Raw genomic sequence first — 24,923 nt, 5'->3', positions numbered from 1 at the left:
CCACCATATCCTTCTCAAAGCAAGTCCTGGGCTTTCTACTGTGTCACTCTCAGAGAAGATGGGCCATAGACACTTAGCTCATGGAATGAGTTGAAGTTGAATCTCTGTACCCCTGTTAATCTCAGTTTCTGTACAATGGATTTACACAGCCTTCTCTTGCAGGATTGCTATGAATACTACATGAGATAGGCTTCCCTGGCAACTCAGACAGTAAAGAATCTGCCTGCAATGCAGGAGACCCAGGTTTGATCTCTGAGTCAGGAGGATCCCCTGGAAAAGGGCGTGGCAACCCACTCCAGTATTCTTGCCTGGAGGATTCCATGGACACAGGAGCCTGGTGGGTTATAGACTGTGCAGTCGCAAAGAGTTAGACATGACTGAGCAGTTAACACATACTTGCATGAGATAATGCAGGTAAAGAATTCAGTGTCTTGGTTATCACTCTATGATTAGTAAAAATGACACATACTCAGTATTCAGTGAGGCCGTGGAGAATGTGCTTAATTTGGTTTGGATGAAAGAGAAAAGAATCTTCAAAGACAATTGTCCTCAGAGTGTCTAACCTGCCCTGGCTAAGGAGAAGCTCTTGAGGTTGGGAAAGAAAGTTGCTGCCTGCCCCTATTCCTCCAAACACTTTCCAGAAGCTTCTCCCCATATCAAAGCAATAAGTTGGTGAGTCTTAGGCTCTAAGATCCACTACAGCTACTGGCTGGGTCCTTGGAAGGGAGGCAGGGACTCATTCACTCCCACCCCCTGAGCTGGCCCAGGGAACCACATGCCAACTTGTGGCAGAGGCTCAGCCAGCAGCCAGAAGCAGAGGCCCTGGCACTGTGGGCTTGGGGCAGGTAGGAGAGAAGCCCCAGAGCCCAGCTCAGCCCGGCTGCTGGTTGGCAGCTGTCTTCAGAGCAGGCTGGAGTCACTGTTATCTCCCCATACTCCCTGTGTTCAGCATCACCCAGGGAGCCCTGCAGACTGGCGGCTGGAACTGCCAGGATCAGAGGAAGAGATGGAATGTACAAGGCAAGGAAAAGGGGTGAGGATTGGGGAAACAACACTCCCAATCACCAAAGGCCTGTTCCTAAAGCATTTTGTTCCCTGATTCCGACTTGGGTGGAATTTCAGGGAGCACAGTGTTCAGTGAGTGGCATTGGTGCCACACTGCGGGGAGAATATGCACTTTGGAGCACAGTTTGATTCCTAGTTGTCTCATCTTTCGAATGGGGCAGTAAGACCTGCCTTATGGGATTAAATTTGAGATGGTCTGTAATATACACATGGGCTTCCCCAGTGGCTCAGTAGTAAAGAATCCGCCTGCCAATGCAGAAGATTCAGGTTCAATCCCTAGGTGGGAATGATACCTTGGAGAAGGAAATGGCAACCCACTCCGGTATTCTTGCCTGGGAAATTCCATGGACAGAGGAGCATGGTGGGGTACAGTCCAGTTCAGTTCAGTCACTCAGTCGTGTCCGACTCTTTGCGACCCCATGAACCACAGCACACCAGGCCTCCCTGTCTATCACCAACTCCCGGAGTTTACCCAAACTCATGTGCATTGAGTCAGTGATGCCATCCAGCCATCTCATCCTCTGTCATCCCCTTTTCCTCCCACCTTCAATCTTTCCCAGCATTAGGGTCTTTTCAAATAAGTCAGCTCTTCTCATTAGGTGGCCAAAATATTGGCATTTCAGCTTCAACATCAGTCCTTCCAATGAACACTCAGGACTGATCTCCCCTAGGATGGACTGGTTGGATCTCCTTGTAGTCCAAGGGACTTTCAAAAGTCTTCTCCAATAGCACAGTTCAAAAGCATCAATTCTTTGGTGCTCAGCTTTCTTTATAGTGCAGCTTTCACATCCATACATGACTATTGGAAAAACCATAGCCTTGTCTAGACGGACCTTTGTTGGCAAAGTAATGGCTACAGTTCATGGGGTCCCCAAAGTGTCAGACACAAATTAGCAACTAAAGAACAACATGGCATACACACAGCAGAGCCTGCTGAGTGCTGACTCCTCTCGTCGTACCCACCCCTCACCTTTACCAGTGGGCTTGCTGCCTATTTCCCCAACGCTTCTCTCTTGCATATTTTAGCTGCTCTGATTATTCTGTCCTCTGACACCTGTCTGCCTTCTCATTCCTTCTGCCTTTCCTCCCCCTCACCCTCATCCTTGTCTCTCCCTCTTCCTTCAAGAGTCAGCATATTGCTGCCTCCTCCAAGAATCCTTCCCCAACCAGCCCAGGAAGAATTCATTGCTTGAATCCCCTCTTGGGGATCTCATGCAGTTTTATGCATGTTGTAGGCATTCACTCAGCTTTATAAATCGTGTTGCCTCTGGCCGCAGCTATGAACTTCTTGAGTGTGGGGCTTTATCTGGGCCCCTCCGAGTACTGATTATCTAGCAGATGGTCTGGGACCTAGTAGGTGCTCAGGGATGGGACCATGCACCCTGCTACGGTGCTCTCAGCAGCTCTAAGTGTGAGTGACTGCAAAAGCCTTGTCTCACCGGGGGCAGTATAGAAGCGGGGCGTTGAGGGGCAGCACTTGCATCTCTGCACAGAGTGTATTGCCCCGTTCATTTCACACAGTCTCCCAGGCACTGAGGGAACATTGTTGTCGTTGGTCAGTCGCTAAGTCATGTCCAGCTCTTTGTGATCCCATGGACTGTATCACGCCAGGCTTCTTTGTCTTTCACTATCTCCCGGAGTTTGTTCAAACTCACGTCCATTGAGTTGATGATGTCATCCAACCATCTTGTCCTCTGTTACCCAACATCACGATGATGCATTTACAGAGAAGAAAACCAAAGTTCAGAGAGGGAGGTTTGTGGGGGGTTGGTGAGCACAACCCTTAAGAGTTTAAAATTTTTTCCTTTTCTAAAACCAGCATCTGTCCACCTCTCCCCACACCACATATGCCCCTCCAGGAAGGGATGATTTTGGTGTGATCGTAGCTGAATCTTAATTTCCTGTCTCTTCTTATCTGCACCCAAGCTTTTGGTTATATTCACAGATGGACAGATACTCAGAGAAGCTTTCTCTCTCAAAGTCCAGACTGAGGCCCTCAACCTGGAGTCTTTGCTGGTTTGAAATTCCCTAATAATACATTTTCACTGTCACTGACTTCTTACTGAAATTTGGCATTTCCTTCTATTGCAGACATGGGTGTGTTAATAGCACCTGTGACTTTTTTGCCAATAGAAATCACATAGTTTCATATCATCCTTCGTTTGTTGTTTCATTTGTTCCAAATGTCGTAAAATATAGTTATTCTCTTCACTGCTTCCCATTTGCAGTTGTTATTACATCTTTTACAAGATCTTTTTATCTAATGTGTCAATAAAGAAGCGTATATATTATTATATGCCTGTTGGCTTTTTTAAAAAGTGTTGTGATAAATGGCTTCTTATGTTATGCTTTTTGCATTTGATCTTATGCGTTTAAAAACATTATTCGAAGATGGCCCATATGCGTCTCTAGACTGACAAAAGACTTACAGGTTGGGTTAAGAACGCTAGTTTTCCCAGCTTGAGTAACTTTCAGGGTTTCAGCCTGAAAAGCAGGCTTTTGTTAGTGAGAATCGCAAAAATAAAGTGAGTGCATCTGTGAAGTGGTTTAGCTACATTCACGTCCATTCATTCGCTCGTTCATTCATCCGTCCAGTAAAAATCAGGGTGGGCATCTGTACCGTGTTGCAGGCACTGGACTGCAGGGAGCATGACTGAGACCCTCCCTTCATGGCGCTTCTGTTCCCTCCTGCCATCCTCATATAACCCAAGAGTTAGGGGTTGTTATCCGTGATCTGTTCATGGGGAAACTGAGGCTCGGAGAGGAGGCGTGCGCTGTTTCTCAGCTGATAAGTGGCAAGGTCTGGGCGTTAGCCCAGGGCTTCTTCCCGGTAGCACAGTTACAATTATTTCTAATGTCCATGCTGGCTGTATAAGTCCCTTGATTTCCTTCAATACAAAACAAGGGAAATACTGGCTACATCCACACAGTGGAAACCATAGCTATTCTCTCACCTCCCTCCCCCATCCTTACATTTCCACCCTCTCCTTGGAGGGTCACATACGGTTACCAGAAATCTGAGCTGGAGTGACCCTTAGCGCTCATCCTATCATTGTATAAATGTGAAGCAGAGCCCCAGAGAGGGTAGAGGGTAGCTTGGGGACACACAGCAGTACAAGGCTGAGCCAGACCCACAGCCCGTTTCTCTAATGGGAGGCTTTCCCTGACCCCTCTCAAGCAAGCCCCTCTGCCACCTCTGGTCACCAGAATCCCGTCCCCGCCAGCCCCTGCCCCCCGCCCCCCCCCCACACCGCCCCATCTCCAGGCAACAGGGTTTCAGGAGAACACAGCTCCCTGCCTCCTCTGGAGCCCACCTCAGTGAGCTTCCCTCTGAGATCAAGCTTCATCATTGTCACTGAACATTTTTGGTTTCTTTTGAATATAATGACGGCATTTACAAGGGGTGGGAGAATGGGAGTGAGGCTGAATGAGGAGGAGGCTTTCTAAGACTGAGCAGGTCAGCTCAAGTACAGAGAGGAGGTGCTGGCTTTTTGGCAAAGAAGGATCGCCTCAGAGATCAGATGGACTCTGAAGTCAGTGTGTGTGTTGGAGGGGGGTGGGCTGGGGGAATCACACATTATCCTGGATCCCTGGGGGAAAGCCCAGGGATGACAGAACTTTTCCAGGCTGCTGGCTGCTGTTGCTTCAGGGGCAGACTTTCTCCAGAGACATCTGCTTCCCCAGACACCCAACTTCCACCCCCAACTCCCTGGGTTAAATGAACCCGTCTGCTGTATGGTCTCATAGTATCCTATATATTTTTTTTTGAATCTATCATAATTTTTAATTATGATATAGACACAGATATGAATGTAGTTTAGATATAGTTGGACCTCCCTGGTGGCTCAGACACCAAAGAATCTGCCTGCAGTGCAGGAGACATGAGTTTAACCCCTGGATTGGGAAGATCCCCTGGAGAAGAGAATGGCTACCCACTCCAGTATTCTTGCCTGGAGAATCCCCAGGGACAGAGGAGCCTGAAGGGCTACAGTCCATGGTGTCACAAAGAGTCAGACACGACTGAGCTCACATGACAAGGCTGTATATTGTCACCTTGTTTATTTAACCTATATGCAGAGTACATCATGTGAAATGCTGGGCTGGATGAATCATAAGTTGGAATCAAGATTGTTGGGAGAAATGTCAACAACTTCAGATATGCAGATGATACCACTCCAATGGCAGAAAGTGAGGAGAGGATCTTGATGAAGGTAAAACAGGAGAGTGAAAAAGCTGGCTTAAAACTCAACATTCAAAAAACTAAGATCATGGAATCCAATCCTATCACTTAATGGCAAATAGATGGGGAAACAGTGGAAATAGTGACAGACTTTATTTTCTTGGGCTCCAAAATCACTGAGGATGGTGACTGCGGCCATAAAATTTAAAGACTCTTGCTCCTTGAGGGAAAAACTATGACAAACCTAGTTCAGTCCAGTTTAGTCACTCAGTTGTGTCCGACTCTTTGCACACCAGGCCTCCCTGTTCATCACCAACTCCCGGGGCTCACCCAAACTCATATGCATCAAGTCGGTGATGCCATCCAGCCATCTCATCCTCTGTCGTCCCCTTCTCCTCCCGCCCCCAATCCCTCCCAGCATCAGAGTCTTTTCCAATGAATCAACTCTTCACATGAAGTGGCCAAAGTACTGGAGTTTCAGCTTTAGCATCATTCCTTCCAAAGAAATCCCAGGGCTGATCTCCTTCAGAATGGACTGGTTGGATCTCCTTGCAGTCCAAGGGACTCTCAAGAGTCTTCTCCAACACCACAGTTCAAAAGCATCAATTCTTTGGCACTCAACTTTCTTCACAGTCCAACTCTCACATCCATACATGACCACTGGAAAAACCATAGCCTTGACTAGATGGACCTTTGTTTGCAAAGTAATGTCTCTGCTTTTGAATATGCTATCTAGGTTGGTCATAACTTTCCTACCAAGGAGTAAGTGTCTTTTAATTTCATGGCTGCAGTCACCATCTGCAGTGATTTTGGAGCCCAGAAAAATAAAGTCTGACACTGTTTCCACTGTTTCCCCATCTATTTCCCATGAAGTGATGGGACCAGATGCCATGATCTTAAGTTTTCTGAATGTTGAGCTTTAAGCCAACTTTTTCACTCTCCTCTTTCACTTTCATCAAGAGGCTCTTTAGTTCCTCTTCACTTTCTGCCATAAGGGTGGTGTCATCTGCATATCTGAGGTTATTGATGTTTCTTCCGGCAAATCTTGATTCCAGCTTGTGCTTCTTCCAGCCCAGCATTTCTCATGATGTACTCTGCATATAAGTTAAATAAGCAGGGTGACAATATACAGCCTTGACGTGCTCCTTTTCCTATTTGGAACCAGTCTGTTCCATGTTCAGTTCTAACTGTTGCTTCCTCACCTGCATATAGGTTTCTCAAGAGGCAGGTCAGGTAGTCTGGTATTCCCATCTCTTGCAGAATTTTCCAAATCGACAACCTAGACAGCATATTAAAAAGTGAAGACATCATTTTGCTGGCAAAGGTCTGTATAGTCAAGCTATGATTTTTCCAGCAGTCACGTATGGATGTGAGAATTGTACCATAAAGAAAGCTGAGCACCAAAGAATTGACACTTTTGAATCGTGGTGCTGGAGAAGACTCTTGATAGTCCCTTGGACTTCAGGAAAATTAAACCAGTGAATCCCAAAGGAAATCAACCCTGAATATTCATTGGAAAGACTGATGCTGAAGCTGAAGCTACAATACTTGGATCCCCTGATGTGAAGAGCCAACTCATTGGAAAAGACCCTGATGCTTTTCCTGATCAGAAAGATTGAAGGCAAAAGGAGAAGAGAGTGGCAGAGTATGAGATGTTTAGTTAGCATCACTGACTCAATGGACATGAATTTGAGCGAACTCCAGGAGCTAGTAAAGAACAGGGAGGCCTGGTGTGCTTCTGTCCATGGTGTCACAAAGAGCTGGACATGACTTAGCAACTGAACAACAATAGAGATAGCAATATACAGGTACAGAGACAGGGACTTGCAGGTCTATTAACTGAGCTATAAGTTCTAGGAGAGCAAAGCCTGTCTGTCCTGCCCTTTTCTGAAGGCTTCACCTCCAACCCCTGTGGTGCTAAGTGCTGGGTAAACATCTTTGAAATGAACAAATGATTTCCAAGATACAGCAGCCCCTTATCAAGGCGTCTGTTTGAGCCTGACTATGGTGAGGGCCTTCTGTATCTTCTGTCTCATTAGTCCTGACCATGTCCCTGTAAGCTGAATTTCATTGTCCCCATTTCACAGATGGGCAACGGATACTCACAATCATTTTCTTTGGCCCTCAAACCATACAGATGATGGGCAGCCTCGTCCATCTCTTTTTCTCTTCCTCCTCCCCCTCACTTTTTCAGTGAACAGCCATTGTTGCGACTGTCACCATGATAAAACAGCCCTCCCCAGGAAGCCTGACTCCTCTATCGCCATCCCAGAAAGTGGCCATCCCCGCTCAGGTTGCCTGCCGTGGCCAGCAGGAGCAAGCCCTCAAGAGACAGCATTCCCATTGCTCAAAGGCTCTGACTTTCAAAAAGCCCAATCTGCTTCCCTGTACTAGCCCACCCCTGCCTAGGAGCCTTGTACCACCTAATCTTCATAAAGCCATCGCCATGTGCCAGTAGCTGTCCTGACACTGTCCCGACACTGTCCCTAACATGGTCTTCAGCCGGTCTCAAAATAGCCCTAATCCTCAAAACAGGAACTTAGCTCCATCTTCTAGGAAGCAAGGATGATCCCATCATCTACATCACTCTGTTTTCATGAGGATGAAGAAGGCTGCCACGTGTCCTGCTGGAAACATTTCGTGGCATATTATGAGTGTTCAATAATCACAAACTATTATTATTGTTGTTGCCATAATAATTTACCTTAAATCTCAGTCTGTGTTATCAGTCTAAATAAAAGCGGGATCTGATTCTAGAGCTCTTTGGTGGATGCCTGTAGCTCCGAGGATGAAGTGTAGGACCACCAGGGCCTGACACGCACACAACCTTGTCTCCCAGCAGCCTCTGCTGTCCCACACTTTTCTAAACCTCACCTCCTCCATGATACTCAACTTCCCTACATCGTTTGAAGTTCCCCCAACCAGGATATACCCTCTGCTACCGCTGCTGCTGCTAAGTCGCTTCAGTCGTGTCTGACTCTGTGCGACCCCATAGATGGCAGCCCACCAGGCACCCCCGTCCCGGGATTCTCCAGGCAAGAACACTGGAGTGGGTTGCCATTTCCTTCTCCAATGCGTGAAAGTGGAAAGTGAGAGTGAAGTCTCTGAGTTGTGTCTGACCCTCAGCGACCCCGTGGACTGCAGCCCACCAGGCTCCTCCATCCATGGGATTTTGCAGCCTAGGCCTTCACATATTCTGTTCCCTCTGCCTGGAACACCCTTGTCTCATGCCACCCTCCTTCGTGTGGTTAGTTTCTGCTCAGCCTTTTTGTTTCAGCTGCAATGTTACCTCCTCCAAAAAGCCTTGTCTGGCTGCTCACTACCAAGGTCTGGGTGGGTGGAATGACTTCTTCTTTTATAGTCCTAAGGCCCCAGTTATGTTGCAAGGTTTACTTTTTTTGGTTGTTTTTCTCTTCCTCCCCTGCACATGCTATGTCATACCTATTCCTGTCTTTGCCCAGGAGGCAGCCCAGGGCCAAATTAGACATCAACAAAAATATTTGAGTAAATCGACACTATGAGGCCCCAAGTCCTCCTTTTCCCTCCTGCACTGAGCTCCTTACATTCTCAAGTTGCAGTCCTTGCAATTTTGCAGAAAATGAGATGATGCTACTTTCTGCCAGCCATTGGATACCTTCTGTGTGTAAGACATTTTGCATATATCGTCTAACTTATTTTCCATGCTAACTCTGCCAGCCACGTGTTAATATCTCCATTTTTCAGATAAGAAAATGAAAGCTCAGGGTTTACGGGACTCACCCAGGGTCCCATGGTGACAAGCTGGGAGACAAGCCTGCCTCGTGTCTGTGCTCCACAGCCGCTCCTGAACCCCGAGGCAGGGCGCATGAGGGGTGGGGAGGAGGGAAGCTGATTCCTGACAAGCCCTGTCCCCAGCTCCTCCCTCCCTCTCTGGGAGCTCAGGAAACAGGCCGCCTGTTGCCATCAGAGAAGGATTAGTCTGCACCCGTGGGGGGCTCATCACTGCCTGGGCCCCGCATCATCCATTCGCACCTCTCTCTGAGTGACACAGACCTTTCCTGGTGCTTATTAACAGGGGGCCGCGTCAGCATCTGTTCCCAGCCACCCTGCCTAATGCTCTCCCTGCGCTGGGCTCAGCCAACTCGGGCAAATGGAATCCAAATGCTGCTTCACACGCACACAACCCGCTCGGGAGGGGATGGCAGCCTCACTCAACCTGGCAGGGCTTGGGTGACTGTTTTGAAACCAGTATTATCAGGGGGAAAAAAAAAGAAAAATTAGATTGTTAGAACTGGAGAGATGCTTCAAGACACCTTAGTGGCTGGAATTGATAGGTGACAGAAGACAGGCAGAGTGATACCAAAGGAAAGGCATAATAATAGAGATCACAGAAGGTAAATTAATAGACTGGTAATTTCATAAATAGAAAGATAATATGCATTTGTCATATTGCTAACAACTGTTAAATCTAAAAAGTATGGGTATTCATATTATTCTTTCCCCAACTTTAAAGATTCATCTGAGAAAATGCTGAAAAAATTAAAATTAAAGACAACATAGGGGGTTGTAAAAGTGTTTGTTGTTTTTTAGTCATTCAGTTGTGTCCAGTTCTTTGGGACCCCATGGACTGTAGCCCGCCACGCTCCTCTGTCCATGGGATTCTCCAGGCAAGTACTCTGGAGTGAGTTGCCATTTCCTCCCCCCAGGGGATCTTCCAACCCAGGGATCAAACCTGCATCTCTGCATCTCCTGCGTGGCAGGAGGATTCTTTTACTGCTGAGCCACCAGTTGTAACAGCATTACATATAAATAAAATTAAGTATTCAATTCAAAAATAATAATAGTAATCATCTCAGTACCAGGCATACAGTAGGTGCTCAAATATTTTTTGAATGAATGAACAGTAAATAGATTTGCATTGGATTTTAGAGTTTAGAAAACATGGTCCTGTGCACCCTCTCATTGCATCATTCCCACAATAGTCCTACATGGTTGGGAGCTAGAAAGATGCTGTTCCCATTTTACAGATGAGAAGAGTGAGGTTCAGAGGAAGCTTCATATAGGAGAAGGAATGTGGGTTCTGGAGTTGGACATACCTTGGTTCAAACCCTGACTCCAGCCGACCTGCAGGTTTTCCCACGTGAAACAGGACATGGTGGTCCAGCCTACTGTGTCTTTTTGTAAATACAATTTTGTTGAAACATAGCCCTGTTCATTCATTGTGTTTTGCACATCATCGTTACATATTTTCTATGGCTGACTGTGCACTATAAAAGCAGAATTGAGTAGTTGGAACAGAGGCCATATGGCTATAAAGCCTAAGATGCTGACTGTGGATTTCTGTATGGAGAAGTCTGCCAACCTCTGTTCTGCCTGGGGTGTGTTAGGTACTTAGTTATTGTTCGTCTTTTCTCCTCTCAAATGAAGGAGAAACGGCTTCACCTTGGTCCTTTTTCTGAGCTTTCACAGGCTTTGTAAATAACACAGTGTAACATGCAGAGCCTGGAGTTGGGAGGGCTGGTATGGTGTCAGTAACACTGGAGTTAAGACCAAAGGCCAGGATTACAGTCTTGGCTGTGTCCTGCTGTTCTGCTTAGCTTAAGGATGAGTCTCTGAGCTGTGAGCTGTGGGTTGAGTAGTGTCCCCCAAAACTCTTGTCCACCCAGAACCTCAGAATGTGAACTTTTCTGGAGATAGAGTCTTTGCAGATTTAATTAAGATAAGGTCATAATAGATTAGTGTGGGCACTCACAGCATGCAAAGTCACTTTATTCATGGGCAGCTCTTTGCAACCCTATGAACTATGTATTATAGCCCGTCAGGCTCCTCTGTCCATGGGATTCTCCAAGCCAGAATACTGGAGTGGGTTGCCATGCCCTCCTCCAGAGGATCTTCCCAACCCAGGGGTCGAACCTGCATCTTTTGCGTCTCCTGCCTTCGCAGGCAGTTTCTTTACCACTAGCACCACCTGAGTAGACTCTAAATCCAGTGGATGGTATCATTGTGAGGAGAGGAAAAGACACAGACACGAGGAAGAGCCATGTGACAATGGAGGCAGAGATTAGAGTGATGCAGGTACAAGCCAAGGAATGCCAAGGGTTGCCAGGAGCTATGAAGGAAGCTATGAAGAGGCAAGAGGGGGTCTCCCCTAGATCTGTAGAGGAAGTGTGGCCCTGCTGACACCTTCATTCTGGACACTCAATCTCCAGAACTGGGACAGTGTACATTTCTGTTGTTTTAAGTCCCCCGTGTTGTAGTACTTGCTATGGCTGCTCTAGAAAACCAAACCAATGGTGTTTTCCCCTTTTATTCCAGTACGGATCGAGGCTACTGCGGCATGTGCACAGGTCAGCAGGCAGCGCTGGGAGGTGTGCAAGGGCGGCTCAGTCTCTGCCCTTCCAGATCTTCCTCCTGTAAGACCCAGAGGGGTGGGTACAGATTTCTACCAGCTTTGCTGTTAGGAGAGCTCTGACTTGCCCAAGGGCACAGAGCAAGTTGGACAAGCTGAGCCGTGGCCTGGAGAAAGCTCAGGACCTGACGTCAGGCAGACGTGCACGCAGACCCTGACCTCACTGCCTCACCCCGACGTTACCCGGGACAAGTCCCGCCTCTCCCCGATAGCTGGTTTCTAGGGCTGCAGAGGCGGAGTAAAATGCATACATTCGGGCTCAGGAAATTATGGTGGAGGGAGGTGATGTGCGTGATGCTGGCGATTCCTGGCAAAGCCGGGACTCTCCCAGCTTGCCCCTGTCACCGCAGTCCCCCTCCACCTCCAGGGCTAAAGGCTCCATCCCTCTACGCCCTGCTAGTGGGGCCGCTCTGTGCTCCAGCAGACCCCAGATCCTGCACTCAGCATCTGGGATGAGGAGTTGGGTCCTGACTTCGGAAAATGCCAGCGTCTGCCCTGCTCCCTCTGTAACTCGTGCTTCAGATACTTCATTTTCCCAGCCTGACGCGATTGCTGTTCTCAACTCAGTAACAGCCCCTGTGTCAGGGCTTTGTGTTTTAAGTAATGTTCCCCGGGTGTAACGGATGTTCATGCAGAATCAATCCTTTGAAAAGCTAACAGCCTCCTTATTTGTATAGCTTGAGCTGTCGCCAGGTTCCACTGGAAGGTGACAATTTTTGCTGGTTTTTCTTGTCTCTTCCTTTGTTTCTCTCGGTCCTTCTGTCTCTGCTCTCCGTGTCTCTGTGTGTGGTCTTTCCACTCAGGCAGTGTCTTTTTCTTCCTGTTCATTCTCTGTCTTCCTGAGTCTGTCTCCTTCCCCTACTCCTTCCCCTCTCCCCATCTTTCCCTCTTCTCTCCTCCCCTCCTCCTCTCCATCTCGGTACACGTGGACATTTATTCTGCTGGCCTGCATACCTTCTCCTTTTTGAATCTCTGTTTCTTTCTCCTAATCTAGATCTGCGCTTTTTTTCTTTACACACCCCCGCTGCCTCCAGCTTCCTCTCTTAAGCTCTCTCTCCGTGGCACTCCTCTGGCTGTGTTGCTCTCTCTCTCTGTCTCTCTGTTTACCTGTCCATTTGTCAGTCCATCCGTCCATCTGGGCACCCATCCTGCTCTGGATGCCTGTATTTCCGCCTCTCAGCCTCTCTTCCTTCTTTCTAGCAGATTCTCTGCATGTTTGTCTCTTTCCTTGCTCTCACACTTTCTCAAATTGTCTCTCTCTGTCTTTATCTCCTCCCCTCACGTATCATCCTTCTTCCCCCTCTAAGGATATTAATATTTTAATACTGTTAATGTCTTTCCAGGATTCCCAACTCTTTCTGTGATTGAGAAGTGGGAGTCTCCCAAGAGCATGAGCTCAGGGACTGTTCCTTGCCTCCCTCCATCCGCCTGCCACCTTGACCTCACTCTGTACAAAGTTAGGAAGTGATAGATAAGCTGGTGGCTCTCCTCCTTGCTTTCTCTTCTTTGGCCCTCTACTGCAGCCCTGAGCGTGAGGGATTTACGGTGGGAACCCAGAGCTGGGGTTAGGCAGGGGAGTGTCCTCTTTGGACATAATCATGATAAAACTACTGATTGGTGGTGGTTGTATCCATGCCTTCTGGTAATTTCTTTGTTTCTCTTGCAAAACACCTACTTAGCACAAGGTCTCACCAGGGTGAGTGCTGGGGGCTAAAGAGGGATGATTCCATATCATTGTTCAGAGTTACCTGTGCTGTTGTGCTGTACAGTAGGTCCTTGTTGGTTATCCATTTTAAATAGAACAATGTGCAGCCTGGGTTGGGGAGTAGTTTGCGGAGATAATGAATAGTGTACATGTACACCTGAGTCCCTTTCTGTCCACATGAAGCTGTCACAGCCTCGTTAATCAGCTGTGACTGAGTCAATGTCACTCAGTTGTGCTGGACTCTTTGTGACCCCATGGCCTGCAGTCCATGGAATTCTCCAAGCTGGAATACTGGGGTGGGTGGGTAGCCTTTCCCTTCTCCATGGGCTCTTCCTAACCGAGAGATGGAACCCAGGTCTCCCACATTGCAGGCGGATTCTTTACCAGCTGAGCCACAAGGGAAGGCCAGCTGTACTCCAATATAAAACAAAACATTAAAAAATAAATAGAGAGGGATGACTAAGCCTTGGGCCTTTCACTCAAGAAGCTTACAGTCTCTTTGGGAAACTATGGAGTTGGTGATGAAGATCAATAAAATAATAGATTTAAACAATGGACTCAAAGCGAAAAGGAGTCGATTCTGTTTGTGGGATGTAGAGAGGGTTTCACTGAGGAGGTCACAGTGAGCTCACTGGACGTGAGGACTTTGTCCAGTGTCCCTGCTGGAACCCTAGTACCTAGGATGCTCCCCGGCACATAGGAAGCACTCAGTAAACACCTATAATGTAAGGGTGAAGGAACGGACGCGTGGATTCAAATGGTTTCGAGGGTTCTTGGAATTCTGTGGGGGAGAAAAGTTGGAGCTGAGCATCCCAGGCAGAAGGGCATGGTCGAGGATTCGGGGAGGTAAAGGTGCGCCCTACACTCAGAGCCCTGCAGGGCTGACCCGCCATCCTCTGGAATGTGGCCGAAACTCACAGCTCTGTCTCTCACTGGCATTACCTCAGCCACAAGGAGCTGCCTGTCCCAAGGACACCCTTCCACGTGGCAGCCGGTGATGTGGTGATGCAGAGGCCTGGGTCCCTTGGCTCCTTTCAGGGCATCTTTAAAGGGCGCTCCAGCTTCAGAGCTCCCCCAGGACCACCTGAGGCTGCAGACCCACGTGGCCTCAACCACATGGCAGGACAGCCTCCCCCCTGCCCCGTCGTGCCTTGCTGGCTTCCTGTATCCCAAGAGGGCTCCTCGACAACCCTCCTGTAAGCAGCACTCTGTTTCAGGATCTGTTTGCAGGGAACCTGGCCTCAGATTGTGTGTTTAGCAAATGAGAAGGAAGCTGTGGCTATGGAATGGAGACTCTGAGGGCAAAGTGAAATGTAGCCAGACAGGTAGGCAGGAACCCGACTATGAAGGATGTTGAATGCCAATGAAACTAATTTAGATTTTCTTCTGTAAATAATGGAGACCTATTGATCCATGGGGTATCTAGGTAGAGCTGGAATTTACCAGGTTCACTGGTAGTCAGGATGAAAGATGGAACAGAAGGGGATAGGGTTGGAGTCAGGGAAGAAGCTAGGAGACTGAAACCTGGAGCGCCAAGCCTGAGGAGAGGAAGGTTGGGAGAAAGGGTGAAGGGTGTGCTCCAGAGACATCACTAGGGGTGCTCCCTGGCCCCTTGCACAACACATGCGTGCCCTGGCACGTCCCCTCTTTCTTAGTTCTGGATTCCATGAGACATACATCATGGAAGAATATGGTGCCTCTTTTTACTGCCTGTAGTGACCCCTTAATAAAACCTCCTGCAAATAAAACCTCCTCCTAACCCTAGCCCTAACCCTAATGAATGCACCATAGATCACCTAGCCAGGGCTAGGATATTCCTTATTTGGGGGCCCTTTTCCCAGAAAGCAGCATCCAGAAACTTTCATTTTTTATCTCTTCCCAAATAGAATTTTGGCAGATTCATGGATTATAGTACCTAGTCTTATTCTATTGTGAACCTCACTTGGGAGTTTCACTCACGCATTTGCCTAGAGTCTTCTCATCTTTACAACAGCTGATGATACTGGTGTTGATGGTGTGATTTGTAGGCAAGAGTCTGAAAAATACAGGTCTGTGGTACTAGGGTCAGAGATTCTGTGTTTGTGTCTTGGCTCTCCTGTTTATAGGCTGTGTAATTTGGGGTGAGTGCCACACCTCCCATAGTTTCAACTTATCTCTGCAAAGTTGGAATACTAGGAACGTGCCCATTTTACAGAGTTGCTGTGGGGATATCTGGAATCTGTAGAAACATGTATAATGCAAGTTAAGAATTGTGTAGAGGGAAGAACTTTCTCTGTGTATTCAGATAGAGCTTGGCACAGACTTTAATTCTGCCACAGTGCAGGCTGGTGGCCATCAGCAAAACGCTTCACCTTTCTTTTTCTTCTGTTTTTAATTGAATTATAATTGATTTACAATATTATGTTAGTTTCAGGAGTACCACAAAGTGATTCAGTTATATATATATTTTTTCAGATAATTTTCCATTATAGATTAATACATGATAATGAATATAGTCCCCTACACACTGTAGTAAATCCTTGCCATTTATTTTATATGTCGTAGTGTGTATCTGTTAATCTTGTACTCCTAATTTATCCCTACCCCCGCTCTCCCCTTTGGTAACCATAAGTTTATTTTCCACATCTGTGTGTGTTTCTCTTTTGTGAATAAATTCGTTTGCATTTTTATTTTTTTTTTAGATTCCACAAGTGATATCACTCAGTAACATCTGTCTTTCTCTGCGTGACTTACTTCACTAGGTCCATCCATGTTACCATAAATGGCATGATTTCACTCTTTTTATGACCGAGTGGCTTTCCATCATGTACACATACTACTTTAGTCATCCATCTGCTGATGGAAACAGGTTGCGTCCATGTCTTGGCTATTGTAAATAACACTTCTTTTTCATCATATCACAGTTCACTTACTGGTAAAATGAAAATCGTATGTCTACTTTAAAAAATTATGAGGGTTATTGAAATAAAGGGTGCAAAGTTCCAAATATATCCCTCTCTATCAAAACTGGACTTCCCTGGTGGCTCAGATGGTAAAGCGTCTGCCTACAATGCGGGAGACCCGGGTTTGATCCCTGGGTGGGGAAGATCCTCTGGAGAAGGAAATGGCAACCCACTCCAGTACTCTCCATTCCCCGGAAAATCCCATGGGAGGAGCCTGGTAGGCCCCAGTCCATGGGGTCACAAAGAGTCGGACATGACTGAGCGACTTGACTTCACTTTATCAAAACTAACCATCATGTCATATGACAGTATAACCATTGAATTTATTTCTTTTTGTTTTTCTTTGCTTCTTATTTTCTTTTTAAGTAAGCATTTGTATCATTTTCTTGATTACAAATATGATGAATAATGATCTCAAAAGTAATGCACGTTAAACTTAGTTTTAACGCAGTGATACAGATGCCTCTGGGATTTAACCGTCCCCTTTCTCTCCAAGGGAGGACGCGATGCTGTCCACCTACTTCGAAACCATCAACGACCTGCTGTCCTCCTTCGGGCCCGTCCGTGACTGCTCTCGGAACAACGGGGGCTGCACTCGCAACTTCAAGTGTGTGTCTGACCGTCAGGTGGACTCCTCGGGGTGTGTGGTAAGTGCCCTTGCCCATGAGCATGGTGCTGGCCCGGGGACCAAGGCTGCTAGCGGGAGGCCCCTTCTGTGAGGGGGCAGCTGGTCAAGGTCGTAGCTCCTGCCTTTGTGGCCTTCAGTATATCAGGCTGCTGTCCTTGATTTCCTCATCTGGACAGTGGGATCCCGATCACATGTAACTCCTGTAAGTGTCGGAAGAATGAAATGAGCTATTAGAGCTTTAGTGCCCACTATTCAGTCGGTCCTCGAGAGCCCCTGGCCTCTGGCTTACCAACACCCCAGCCCTGCCCCTGCCCCACCCCACAGGTACAAAAGCCGCTAAACCACTGCAAGCTCTTACTTGGATTAAGAGTCTGAGGGCATAGTCAATGAACAGTGAGCATCTCTCAAGGAGATCTGTTTATAAAACTCAGGAAAACACCTCTGGATAGGATCATGTACAAAGGCTCCCAGAATGGAAATGAGTTGACACGTTTGCCCTCCCCAATGTATTGACGCTGGGATTTAGCCTTCCAGGAAGTTCACAGGCCATTTGGGAGTGAGATAGGGCCTGTCTTGTCTCTGTGCAGTCAGTGGGGAACACGGCATCTGTTCGGAAGAAAAGTAGCAGGTGAGATCCAAAGTGTGAGGAAAGCTTCCTGGAGAAGGTGGTGTTGTAATTGGCTTCATATGATGAGTCAGTGGACATTGGGAAGAGACTGGGGCTGGGAGAGGCAAAGCCATGGAGGGGATGGTGTCCTTGTTTGCACAGAGCTTTAGTATCAAATGTGCAGTAAAAGCACAGAAGGTATGTGAGTGTCACGGTTGGTCCCAAACTGGATGATGCGTTGTATAGGAATGATCAAGGGTGCTTGTTTAAAATGCACATTCCAGGTACAATGTCCAGGAGAAGGTGAAATGCTACACTAGGAGTTTTGATTCTATAGTGGGGGTTCGGTCCCCAGAGCCTGAGTTTGTAGCACTGTAATGACTGTGTATGTGTGTGAGAGGTGGGGGTGCCTTAGAAGCTCACTTGGGAAGCATCGTCCTACATGCTGAATGCCTGGCATTCCTGGCCTGGTCCCCCCTCCAATCTCTCCATCAGTTTACTTCCTTCTACACTAAAACCAAATGGAGCTGATTTGTTGTTGTTCCTGAACACTTAACTGTTTAATGCCTCAGAGGCATTGCTCAAGCCTTTCTTTCAGCCTTGCTCAAGCCTTTCTTTCAGCCTCAGTGACTTGCTCTCCTAACAGTGTAGGAAACAAGTGGACTTCTTTCAAGACCCATCTCCTTCAGGAAGCCTTTCCCCTCTCCCCAATGGAGAAATAACCCTGCTCTTGTGAGAACCATTGCGGTTTTTGTGTATGTTTATGGGTTGTATCACCTGTGATAATGTATAGTCCAGACTGGCTTTTTTCATGTTTGAAAGTGAACGTGAAAGTTGCTCAGTCGTGTCTGACTCTTTGCAACCCCATGGACTATACAGTCCATGGAATTCTCCAGGCCAGAATACTAGAGTGGGTAGCCTTTCCCTTCTCCAGGGGATCTTCCCAACCCAGGGGTCGAACCCAGGTCTCCCGCATTGCAGGAGGATTCTTTACCAGCTGAGCTATCCCAATAAGCTGAGGGACAATCCAGGGCATCTGTTGATTCAGCTCAGCACCCCAATAGTACCCATCTCAGAAGATAAGAAGAAAGAAAGAGGGCGGGAAGGGAGGAATGAGACCACGGATGAAAATTCCAGCTCTGGACTAGGTCCTTTGAAAGAGACCAAGGGACTACACAGTCAGCTCTTAATGCACCTACATAGCCTCTGGGGAGATAGATGAGGGCCAGGAAACCCATACAAAGAAGCTTCTAGAGGGTGAGATAGTGCAATAAAACTATTTCAGATGCAAAGATCAAGAGGTCTTCAGAAGCCAGTGGGCAATGGACATTTTATTGATTAGAATTTTTAGAATTATAAGTGATAGAAACCCAATATAAACTACTTTAGGCAAAGAGAGGCAACGTATTGACTCAAATGGAAGTCCAGTAAGTAGGACTAAGGGGCTCAAACAGTGTCACTGGGATCGCTCTGCTCTCAGCTCTGCTCTCAGGACCATGCCGCTCTGTCGCCAGCCACACCTTCTCCACACAGTGAGTCCTGCAGGACACTGGCCTCTCTTTCCTTCTGTTGTTGTTGCTCAGTCACTAGGTCATATCCAACTCCTGTGACCCCATGGACTGCAGTGTACCAGGCCTGCCTTAAGCCAACTTGAGAGTTTGGTCAAGCTCCTCTCCACTGAGTCGGTGATGCTGCCCGACCATCTCATCTGCTGCTCTGCTTTTCTCTTTTCGCCTTCAGTCTTTCCCGGCACCATGGCCTTTTCCAGTGAACTGGATCTTCACATCTGGTGGCCAAAGGATTGGAGCTCAGGTTCAGCATCAGTCCTTCCAATGAATACTCAGGGTTCATTTCCTTTAGGAGTGACTGGTTTAATCTCCTTGCAGTCCAAGGGGCTCTCAAGAATCTTCTCCAGTACCACAGTTCTCTTTCCTAGTCCCTCCAACTCAGAACTCCATCTGATTGGATCAGCTTGTTTCTCATGCCCATCCCTGTACCAGTCACTGTGGTTGGAAGGACTAGACTCATCCCAGAACCTGGAATGTGCGTCAGAGGCGGCCGCATCCAAACTCTGTGGTAGTGAGCTGAGGGAAGGCGTAGACTCTCAAGGAAAAGTAGGAAGCTAGCAACAGGAAGAGAGCTTGTGGATGCTGGGTGGGTGTGCATAAGCGGCTGTCCACATCAGAGTATTTGCAAACTAGCCCTCCATGCTGCATGTTAGAAGATTGAAGCTCATTGAGAGAGAGGAGGGTTTGTCCAAGTCTTAGAGCTGATCATGAACTCCTTATTGCCAAATTCAGACTTAAATGAAGAAGGTAGGGAAAACCACTAGACCATTCAGGTATGATCTAAATCAAATCCCTTACTATTATACAGTGGAAGTCAGAAATAGTTTTAACGGACTAGAGCTGATAGACAGAGTGCCTAATGAACTATAGACAGAGGTTCATGACATTGTACCAAAGACAGGGATGAAGACCATCCCCAAGAAAAAGAAATGCAAAAAAGCAAAATGGCTGTGTGATGAGACCTTATAAATAGCTGTGAAAAGACAAGAAATGAAAAGCAAAGGAGGAAAGGAAAGATATACCCATTTGAATGCAGAGTTCCAAAGAATAGCAAGGAGAGATAAGAAAGCCTTCCTCAGCGATCAATGCAAAGATAGAGGAAAACAATAGAATAGGAAAGACTAGAGATCTCTTCAAGAAAATTAGATACCAAAGGAACATTGCATGCAAAGATGGACTCAATAAAGGACAGAAATGGTATGGACCTAAGAGAAGCAGAAGATATTAAGAAGAGGTGGCAAGAATACACAGAAGAACTGTACAGAAAAGATCCTCATGACCCAGATAATCATGATGGTGTGATCACTCACCTAGAGCTAGACATCCTGGTATGTGAGGTCAAGTGGGCCTTAGGAAGCATCACTATGAACAAAGCTAGTGGAGGTGATGGAATTCCAGTTGAGCTATTTCAAATCCTGAAAGATGATGCTGTGAAAGTGCTGCATTCAATATGCTAGCAAATTTGGAAAACTCAGCAGTGGCCACAGGATTGGAAAAGGTCAGTTTTCATTCCAATCCCAAAGAAAGGCAATGCCAAACAATCCTCAAACTACCACACAGTTGCACTCATCTCACACGCTAGTAAAGTAATGCTCAAAATTCTCCAAGCCAGGCTTCAGCAATACATGAACTGTGAACTTTCTAAAACCAGATGTTCAAGCTGGTTTTAGAAAAGGCAGAGAACCAGAGATCAAATTGTCAACATCTGCTGGATCATCATAAAAGCAAGAGAGTTCCAGAAAAACATCTATTTCTGCTTTATTGACCATGCCAAAGCCTTTGACTGTGTGGATCACAATAAACTGTGGAAAATTCTGAAAGAGATGGGAATACCACACCACCTGACCTGCCTCTTGAGAAATCTGTATGCAGGTCAGGAAGCAACAGTTAGAACTGGACATGGAACAAAGGACTGGTTCCAAAGAGGAAAAGGAGTACGTCAAGGCTGTATATTGTCACCCTGCTTATTTAACTTATACTCAGAGTACATCATGAGAAATGTTGGGCTGGAAGAAGCACAAGCTGGAATCAAGATTGCTGGGAGAAATATCAAAAACCTCACATATGCAGATGACACCATCCTTATGGCAGAAAGTGAAGAGGAACTAAAGAGCCTCTTGATGAAAGTGAAAGAGGAGAGTGAAAAAGTTAGCTTAATGCTTAACATTCAGAAAACTAAGATCATGGCATCCGGTCCCATCGCTTCATGGGAAATAGATGGGGAAACAGTGGAAACAGTGTCAGACTTTATTTTTTGGGGATCCAAAATCACTGCAGATGGTGATTGCAGCCATGAAATTAAAAGACGCTTACTCCTTGGAAGGAAAGTTATGACCAACCTAGATAGCATATTAAGAAGCAGAGACACTACTTTGTCAACAGATGTCCATCTAGTCAAGGCTACGGTTTTTCCAGTAGTCATGTATGGATGCAAGAGTTGGGCTGTGAAGAAAGCTGAGTGCCAAAGAATTGTTGCTTTTGAACTGTGGTGTTGAAGAAAACTCTTGAGAGTCCCTTGGACTGCAAGGAGATTCAACCAGTCCATCCTAAAGGAGATAAGTCCTGGGTGTTCATTGGAAGGACTGATGTTGAAGCTGAAACTCCAATACTTTGGCCACCTGATGCGAAGAACTGACTCATTTGAAAAGACCCTGATGCTGGGAAAGATTGAAGGCAGGAAGAGAAGGGGACGACAGAGGATGAGATGGTTGGATGGCATTACGACTCAATGGACATGAGTTTGGGTAAACTGCGGGAGTTACTGATGGACAGGGAGGCCTGGCGTGCTGCGGTCCACGGGCCCACAGAGTCAGACATGACTGAGCAACTGAACTAGAGCTGGTTAGTGGATAAAAAAAAATTTTTAAAAATGTTCTAAATGATCCATGTTGTCTCCAAAACATGAGTCTGATCTTTCTGGAAGGATTAAGTTGTCTCTCTCCTTTTTTCATCAATTCTCTTTCCTGAAATAATTAAGCTCCTTGTTGAGGATAGATGTCCCTAAAGAATGAAACCTCATAAATGCAGAGATCTGTGTGTGTGTGTGTGTGTGTGTGTGTGTGTCTGTATCTGTAGGCAGGAATTATCTCTTTTCCCCTCTCATTAATGTAAACTGGAAAAGTAAGAGGAGACTGAGAAAGAACATCCATTCCCTGAAGGTTAAGAGAAAATTCAACAGTCTGATGAGGTTGTCAGTGACCTTCCTCTATAGATTAAGGATCTAATGTTAAAGCTGCAACTTCAGAGCTCAGTGGATGGAAGGCAAGCTCTTCTCCATGACTTTAGAACAGACAGGGAAATACCCACTTTCACACTGAAATTAAAAATCTCTCATTTCTCTGTAGACTCTCCATAATGCTGGGAAAGGTAAATTTCTTATTGTAGCCCATCTTCTAAGAAACTTATTCTGGCAAAAACAAGTAATATCTTATATTTTTATAACACTTTAGCATTCTCAAGGCATGTCTACATCCGATGATTCATTCGTCTTCACAACAGACCTGGCGAGTACGTTCTCTCACCAGTGTGGGAAGCAGAGTGACTTTCCAAGGTTTTACCACAAGGTGGCAGGATGGAGGCCCCAAAACCAGGTTGCTTCCCTGTGGCTGAGAAGAGATGGCAGCAAAGGACCCTGCAGAGAAGACTGGTCTGGGTGAAGTGGGTTAAGCCCTGACTTGGTCGGTGTCAAGTTTTAGAATCTGTATTGACCTGGTTAGCTTTCAGTTGTTAAGTTTTTCAAAGGAAACAATAGCTCTTGAACTCATAGGTTTTCTGAAAAATCAAAGAATGTAAGTGGAAATGATTCGAGATTTACAGAGTACCATTTCTGTGTGAGATGAGGAGGCCACCGTTACTGATGTATCAAGAGTCTTCTCCAGCACCACAGTTCAAAAGCATCAATTCTTTGGTGCTCAGCCTTCTTTCTGGTCCAACTCTTACATCCGTACACGACTACTGGAAAAACCATAGCTTGGACAATACAGACCACAGGAGCATTGTGTATTTGATTCTCTATAATGTTCCTGCAGCTGGATTTATTTATGTGCTGGCCCACCCAATGGCAGTGGAAGCTTCGTTCTCGTCGGGTTAGATGTTCTGTGTCTCACTTCTGAGCATATCAGCTCACGGAGGCTGATGCACTTCCAAGGCACGGCCGTGAAGGGATGCCGGACTAACTCCATTCTAGTCCCCGCTGTCTCGTCTGGCCCTTCTCCATCACTCTCCTTCCTTTCTGACCTACGGCAGGACTGCCCTGTCCCACCCAGTTCATAGGTGTGTGGCCCATCCTGGTATCTGCTGGCATGTTCTCTTCATCGCCACCACTCAGCATTTGAGGTCAGTTGGTTCCAACCGTCGGAGGCTTTCCACAGCCTACGGAGGGTGTGAGGTAGCGCTGCTAGCCAACCCTGTGGACCTCAGAGTCTGAAGCTGACTGAAGCTGTCTTGATCCAGACAGACCATGAAGGCCTTTGTGGATGGCAGATTTTATACCAGGAAGAGCACGCAACCATATTTACCATCCAGGAGACACAGGCACCTTTGCCTTGATATCTCAGATCCACCTGACTTTCCACAGCCCACATCCTCTCCAACCACTCATGTCATTAGCCTGGCAGGGACAGAGCACAGGGTCCGTTTTACAAGATCCTCTTGTTTAATACCCAGCATTCCTCTCTTTGTTCTTGTTCAGTTGCTAAGTCACATCCTGTTCTTTGTGACCCCATGGATTGCAGCACACCAGGCTTCCTTGTCCTTCACTGTCTTCCAGAGTTTGCTCAAACTCATGTCCACTGAGTTGATGATTCCATCAACCCACCTCATCCTCTTTTGCCCTCTTTTCCTCCTACCCTCAATCTTTCCCAGGGGTCTTTTCCAATGAGTTCACTCTTTCAGATGACCAAAGTATTGGAGCTTCAGCTTCAGCATCAGTTCTTCCCATGAATATTCATGATTGATTTCCTTTAGGGTTGACTGGTTTGATCTCCTTGCAGTCTAAGGGACTCTCAAGAGTCTTCTCTAGCACCAAAAGCATCAATTTTTTGGCATTCAGTCTTCTTTATAGTTCAACTCTCACATCCATACATGACTACTGGAACGGCCATAGCTTTGACTATACGGACCTTTGTCAGCAAAGTGATGTCTTTACTTTTTTAATATGCTGTCTACATTCCTCTCTTCTCCCAGCTCAAATAGTCTTTATGGCTAGAAGGGAGGCCACTTCTCTAACAGATTATAGATTCTTCTGCTTATTTTATATATATGTTCTAATTAGACCTCAATTTCTGAAGTACATATTAGAAAAAAAATGCCTTCTCATGCTTGGCATTCTGGTTCTGCTGTGCTCATCTTCTCCTGGGATAATGTAGTCCTCAGGTGTGCAGCTGCCAAATTGGGGAGGGTCATAGGATGTTGGGGGGCTTCCCTTATAGCTCAGTAAGTAAAGAATCCACCTGCAATGCAGGAGACCCTGGTTCAATTCCTGGGTTAGAAAGATTTGCTAGAGAAGGGATAGGCTACCCATTCCAATATTCTTGGGCTTCCCTTGTGGCTCAGCTGGTAGAGAATCAGCCTGCAGTGCAAGAGACCCCGGTTTGATCCCTGGGCTGGGAAGATCCCCTGGAGAAGGGAAAGCTACCCACTCCAGTATTCTGGCCTGGAGAATTCCATAGACTGTATAGTCCATAGGGTCACAAAGAGTCAGACACAACTGAGCCACTTTCACTTTCATAGGATGTATCGAAGGCAGGAGGATGCCTACTTTCTACTGCCTAGATCCTGTGAATATGTTATTGTATATGACAGAGGAGAATTGCATTCGCTTATGAGTTTAGTTGCTAATA

At 46.6% G+C, this 24,923-nt stretch overlaps 1 protein-coding gene across 12 annotated transcripts in view; it reads left to right on the top strand.

Moving 5' to 3' along the window:
- Positions 1 to 24,923, top strand: part of ASTN2 (astrotactin 2) — a 1,042,634-nt gene that overhangs the window by 598,221 nt on the left and 419,490 nt on the right. For all 12 annotated transcript variants that reach the window (XM_086413912.1, XM_086413911.1, XM_086413910.1 and 9 more), the window contains one exon: positions 16,777 to 16,927. In XM_086413912.1, coding sequence (XP_086270038.1) covers positions 16,777 to 16,927 — 151 coding nt within the window. The remainder of the gene's footprint in view (positions 1 to 16,776; positions 16,928 to 24,923) is intronic.

The sequence above is a fragment of the Bos grunniens genome, chromosome 8 (genome assembly GCF_055505025.1).
Source record: "Bos grunniens cultivar Pamir isolate PY7600 chromosome 8, Bosgru_T2T1.0, whole genome shotgun sequence".
Lineage (NCBI taxonomy): Eukaryota > Metazoa > Chordata > Mammalia > Artiodactyla > Bovidae > Bos > Bos grunniens.
Note: the sequence above shows the minus strand (reverse complement) of the source record. Positions and strands in the feature narration are given on the sequence as shown.